Source organism: Anopheles coustani, chromosome 2 (genome assembly GCF_943734705.1).
Source record: "Anopheles coustani chromosome 2, idAnoCousDA_361_x.2, whole genome shotgun sequence".
NCBI classification, from domain to species: Eukaryota; Metazoa; Arthropoda; class Insecta; order Diptera; family Culicidae; genus Anopheles; species Anopheles coustani.
The window spans coordinates 4,446,755-4,452,754 of NC_071289.1; the positions used below are offsets into that span (position 1 = coordinate 4,446,755).

At 48.2% G+C, this 6,000-nt stretch overlaps 1 protein-coding gene across 1 annotated transcript; it reads right to left on the bottom strand.

Annotated features, from left to right (window-relative positions):
• Positions 1-1,529: 1,529 nt before the first annotated feature.
• LOC131263757 (3,4-dihydroxyphenylacetaldehyde synthase) lies at positions 1,530-3,331 on the bottom strand. Its single transcript, XM_058266013.1, has 3 exons — positions 3,243-3,331; positions 2,856-3,090; positions 1,530-2,798 (listed from the first exon to the last, which is right to left on the bottom strand). The coding sequence occupies exons 1-3, from the start codon at positions 3,329-3,331 to the stop codon at positions 1,530-1,532; spliced, it is 1,593 nt and encodes a 530-aa protein (XP_058121996.1).
• Between the last annotated feature and the right edge of the window lie 2,669 nt (positions 3,332-6,000).

The following is a 6,000-nucleotide window of genomic DNA, read 5'->3' on the forward strand; positions in this document are numbered from 1 at the left end:
GAATGGAAAGGCGGTTGCAGAAGAGAGTCTATGCTTTTTTTTCTGTTTGTTCACGTTTCACGTTTATGAAAAGTTCAACGGTTGCTACCTCCCTTTCGCTTCGGGGGGATGTGGGGGTGATTTTAGGTGAAAGCACAAAGGGAGTAGAGGTTCCTAGTCACACATTTTCCGCCCTCTTCGCAGGTTCGCAGAACAAACCGAGACCGAATAAAGCAGCCATCCGACTCCGGCTATCCGTCTTCACCTTTTTGCTTTGGCTTTGAAACCGGGGGGAAATAACTATTTGCGCACGGGAGATGCATAACTCATGTCGTTTGCTCAGCCAAGATCTGGGCCCAGCGAGGGTTGGACTGGTGAGGGAAGACCGGAGGGAAAAAAGCACACACTGGGCTTGGGTTGATGGTACCTTTCTTTTTTTTCTCGCTTTTCCATCCCCACGATCCTTCTTCCTTCAAAGGTTTGACGTTCCGGTGGAGTAGTGGAAGTTCCGGATTCGGTTGTGTTTTTTTTCCATCGCCTTTTTAAAGTTCCCATTTTGTGTTCCCCACTCTCCGTCTATCTCCGGTAGGACGTCATCACCATCGGATGTTCGGTTGTATCCCGAAACAGAAGAGGAGTTTTATTTATACCACGTTCAAACTCCACCACATCTATGTGCCTCTGAAAAGGACGCTCCAAGCGAACGTTTTCTGTGGTGATAAATGGAGTGGCGATTTTCCAGAGGCTTTCCACCACCTCAAGGCGAACTCCAGCGGCTCACACACTTCTCTTCCGTCAAGCCTCCCCCCTGCCGGAGAAGGTAGAGTTTGATTTTCTTTTCGTACGAATTCTGGCTTAGGTCGAAATAAATGAGACTCCATTTAGTTCCCCCCTCAACCCCGCCTCATCATTTCCTCCCGTTCAGCTGTGATCGACTGAGGAAAAGTTGCCAGAAGAATCTTCCTTTCTCCGGTTGAGGGAAAGTTTTGTTTCGTTTCCGTTCGGTGATGGTTTTATTATTTAGTATCCAGCTTCAGCTTGTTGAATCGTTCCTTTCGGTGGAAAAAAAAACACAACGGTTGCGTGAGGGGTTTGGGAAACTCCTTGCATTGTCATGGAGATGGTGGAAAGCAAACGCAACTTTGCCATTTCTTCCACTGGTGACTATGATGAAGCAACGTGTCACATAAATAACTATACGGAGCATGAAACCCGTTGGGGAACACTTCCATGGAAGTTTGTTGTTCTTTGTTGTTGTGTTGTTGATTATTTCATCTAAGTGGAATCACTCTGAAATAATGAAGGTTCATCATCATGGTACGGGTTATCTTTTGTTTGTATGAAACAGTTTTCCAGAACTTAAAGAAGAAGCCAAAAACTATAAAACCACGGACACAAAGGAGAAACAAAAATCTCCAAACAGAATAAGTCTCTAAAAACCGCCTAAGAAAATGACACAGTTATTTATTGTGTTCAGTTGAATATTTACGTCTAGTATGTGGAAGCACTAAAGTAATAAGCATATGAATATCATGAGGTAAGTTACCGTTCTATTGTCCCTTCTCGTGGGAAATCGCAAAATTGTTCAAACTTTCCGTTATCTTGCCAATTTCGGAGCTCTTCTCAAATAGTTTCGGTTCATCATCGACTTCCGCCATTTCGCTGGAGTTCGAGTTCTCGGTCTCGAGCTGCTTGGGGTCCTGGTCCACGCCCAACAGAAGATCGGCTTGCGATCGTATCTCGTTCCACGCATACTCGATGTCGTGCATCTGCGGATCGATGCCGCAAATCATGAACCGTATGATAAACTTCCCCTGGTACGTGGCCGGAATCATGAAGACCTTCTTGCGCTGGGTAATGTTGTCGAGCAGCTGCTTCGAGCGGGCATCGTCTCCCTTCAGTCGGAAGCACACGAGGGCGAGCGTCGAGCAGAGTACCTCGAAGCGATCGTCCGTCCGGACGTACTCCTCGAAGCGGTTCGCGAGCTGAATGTGGAAGCGGATCAGCTGGCGAATCTTCTCCGCACCCATCGTACGCAGCGTTATCCACACCTTGAGCGAGCGGAACCGTCGGCCGAGCTGGATCTGCCAGTGGCGATAGTCCGGCGCCTTGCTGTGACCCTGGTACTGGTGCTGCAGGTAGATCCGATCGACACTGAACGACTTCGTCACCGAGCCCGCATCCTTGAACCACATCGCGCAGCAGTCGAAGTTGACAAACATCCACTTGTGCAGGTTGAAGTTGAGCGAGTCGGCCATCTCCGCTCCGTTCATGATGTGAGCGTACTCTGGCAGACATAGGGCGGCCCCGGCATATGCCGCGTCGATATGCAACCAGATGCGGTTCTCATTACAGTACGGTCCAATCTCGGCCAGATTGTCATAGGCACAGGTTCCCGTCGTCCCGACCGTCGCCACACAAATCACCGGGAACAACCCATTGGCAACGTCCTCCTCAACCGCCCGGATAAAGGTGGACCCACGCAAGATACCCGTCTCGTCGGCCGGTAACAAACGCATTTTAATCGCACCGAGAATTCCCGACTTCTCCACCGCACTGTTACTCTGGTCACTAGTGTACGCCACCAATCGGCCACGGATCTCGGCATCCGTCAGCTCCGGATGGTCAACCTTCAGCCGTCGTACTGCCTGCTCCCGGGCGGCCAACACCGCAACCAGGATGGATTCGCTTGCCGATCCCTGTATGATGCCTCCTCCATTTCCTTCGTCACAGTTGAGGAACGATTTGGGTAGGTTGAGTAGTTGACCCAGCCAGTTCATCATGATCACCTCGAGCTCGGTGCAGACTGGACTGCAAATCTGCGAATAGAAAGGCAATGACTCTCTGGACGAAGACAGTCCTTAGCAAATACTTACCCAACTGAATCCTACAACGCCAAGACCTGCGGCCAAGGTCTCCCCGACGATCGACGAGTACGAAGTTTGCGATGGATAGAACGCGTGAAAGTGCGGCGACTGCCAGTGAGTTAGACCCGGTAGTATGCATCGCTTGAAGTCCTCCATGATCGTTTTCCAATCCTCCGGCTCATTCTGGAGCTCCCCGGGGAGCATCTCGTGTAGATATCCCGGTTCTACCGATGGCAGGACGTCTCTGTTGAGTTGAATTTCAGTGAAATAGATGATTAAACATGTCGTGTTGGCTCATCGAAAACACTTGGTTGAGTTCGAAAGTGCAGTCACTTCTTAGGATCACATAATGTTTGCGAGCAAAAGATCGCAAGATCCTCGACCAACCGCACGCACCTGTCTCTGATGTTTTCCAAGTAATCCGCCACAAAGTCAATCGCTGCCCGACCGAACTCGCGAAACTCATTGATGTCCATGTTTGCCATCCTGGCCAGGTAAAGTACATAGGCACACACACAAACTCTCGGTGGTAATGCTTGAATTCACTTCAGAGTGCACTCTCAAACAGTCTCTGGAAGAATGAAAGCTCACTGCACGCACTGTTGTCTATTTGTCGGTTCTTCGGGTCACAACACAGTCACTTATTTTGCATGACACACAGAATGGATCACTTTTGCATTATTTGCTGGTTTGCTGGTCACTGCACTATCCGCCACTGATGGGAACTTGTGTCCGGGATCGTTCCTTACCGAAGACTGAGGATCCTCTGGATCAGCCAAGCCTTATTTATGCAAAACCCCTTCCACGACGTTGCCATTCGACTGACCATGCACCACCAACCCCGTCCCCGCTACCTGCCCAGCGTGGTCAGCAGCAAACAACCACAATGATAACATCAACAACCCGGTCCCCTATCCCTCCCCACTCACTTCTCCTACCTCACCACGTGGAGTCAAGTGGACCCCAAACACCGGAAGAGACCCTCTCCTTTCGGTGGCGTACGTGTTCGTGGAAGAAAGTGGACCCTCTCTTTCTCTCACTCCCTCCCTCTGGTCAGGGGGGGGGGGGGTCCATAGGGTCATTGCATTGTAGGTACCTTGCCTTGTTCGTTGGATCCTCTTTCTGCCTGCATTCTGAAGAGACACTTACTCAAACCTCAAGAGGACGTGAGGTGTTTGTCTTGTCACGGTCCATGCAATATGCCCCCTTCCTTCCCTTTTACTCATCTCCTCGGGGTGCCGGTCAGGTCCTGCCGGCGTGATGATTTTATTTTCGACAGGTTATGAAATATGCTTCAAAAAAACATGCCACACATTTAAGGTTCCCTCAAAATTCGGACCCTCATTAAAGCCCGTGTCGTTTCGAGAGGCCGGGCGAGAATTACCGGGGAAAACTTTCTCCCCCATGCCCGAGACCGCTCCCCGTACCGGCGGATGGAACGGTGTGAATGAAGGCCCGACCGGCTGGATTCGAACCCGGTGTGTTATGTGGTCTTCTTGTATGCTAATTAAGTGATCCTCATCGGCCTCATCATTATGATAAACGGTTACAAAAAGGCAGGCACGGCTCTCGAGGAAGAAGCGCCAGTCACAGTGGAATTTTCTGCTGGACAGAATTGACGCTGTTCGTTTTTTCATTGTATGTTTTTCTCCATAGGCCAACCAAATTAGATGAGATTCGGTGATCGCAGGTGATCCGATCGCTATGAGTTGTTCTCCTGAGAGGGGGAGAGGGGGGGGGGGGGCGGGTGTTTGTTCCAGTAGAAACCATTTTAATAACTTACAAGTAAATTGAATTTGCACAAAAATTGTTATCGAAAATCAACCAGCAATATGCCCATAGTGTTGCGCATCAGCTTTTCGGTGGGGAAAAACTCAACCGGATGATCGACGTCGAAGCGCAAGCTTTAAACGTTGACGACAGGCACCAATTATTTCCCGAAAGTCAATGGAGGAAGCTCAAATAAAACCGAAAGTCCCACCAGACTTTGATGGTGGTTTTTTTTATTATTCAATGAAAATGGAAGAAGAAATAAATTAATAAAAATCATGGTGCTTGGTCAAGTGTACCGGGGTGTATCCCGGACTTTCTTGTGAACTCAACCCATTCAAAAGCTCCTCCAACTCGTGGGTGAACGTTTCGATGGGCATGCTTTTATTATTCTTCAGCTGGCAAGAAAAGGAACTCGAGCTACAACATTAATATGGTGCGAGGTCCCGTTATAATTAGCATTAGCGAAAGAAAGTTACTTTTGACCTACTGATGTGTGTCTGGTGCGTCTTACCTAATCGTGAGGACGTTGGAATCGATGGAGGCCTCTGATCATTATCGACGATCCTTTTCCGGAAGTGATCTAATAATGACGAAATGGTGGGCCGAAAAAAAATAAGCAGACCATGATGCAATCTCGTGAAGGTATTGTATCATTACTCTGTGGACCAGCTGACCGCGAAACACTGTCTGTTGTCTTTCTTTCACGGCGATAAGAAAATGGACACCTTTAAACACATGTAGCAGCAGAGGTGAAGCTTTCTTCTTGATGAGAACTCAAACGATGGAAAAATATTTATTCTTCAGTGCTCTGCTGCTGACAAAGCTTGGGGTGTGTTGTGGTAAATGGCAAACAACACGAAAAAAACACGTCGAGAAACTTGGTGAAAACTAAGACTACAAAAAGTCAAACACAACTGTGCCACAATAAAAACGAAAGCGAGAGTCAGGTTGTTGACGGGAAAATTAAATCATCAAGCAAAATGCAAAACACCGACACAGCCGGCACGCTTTCGGGGGCACTTGGGACGGGTTGGGAATTCAGTCATAAAGTTTCTGGTACCAGGTTTGATCAACGGCACGCATAATCAACCAGTTCCGAGAGAAGAAAAGAAAAATTGCACCCAACCAACCAATGAATCATGAAAAACCGTCACCGAACGAACTGTCCAGTGCAGTGAAAACTGCAAGCTGTTGGTGCATTGAGAACACGTGGAAAACCGGAGGCGATACAATTAAACGAGCGAACCGTTTGGTCATTTTTTCGCGGTTGAATTATTGACGGAAGGTCCAATTCGGAAAATTGGTTCAACTTTTGTTTTTGTTCTTTGCAGTATATTTCTTTTCGTAGGCGAAAAACGATGTGAAAGTAAAAAAAAAACAC

Bases quoted from the DNA above. Each gene is read 5' to 3' on its own strand.
- LOC131263757 (XM_058266013.1), bottom strand. From the start codon at position 3,331: ATGGCAAACATGGACATCAATGAGTTTCGCGAGTTCGGTCGGGCAGCG. The intron at 3,091-3,242 runs GTGCGTGCGGTT...TCAACTCAACAG, and splicing joins TTGGAAAACATCAGAGACAG to AGACGTCCTGCCATCGGTAG. The intron at 2,799-2,855 runs GTAAGTATTTGC...TTCTATTCGCAG, and splicing joins GCGTTGTAGGATTCAGTTGG to ATTTGCAGTCCAGTCTGCAC.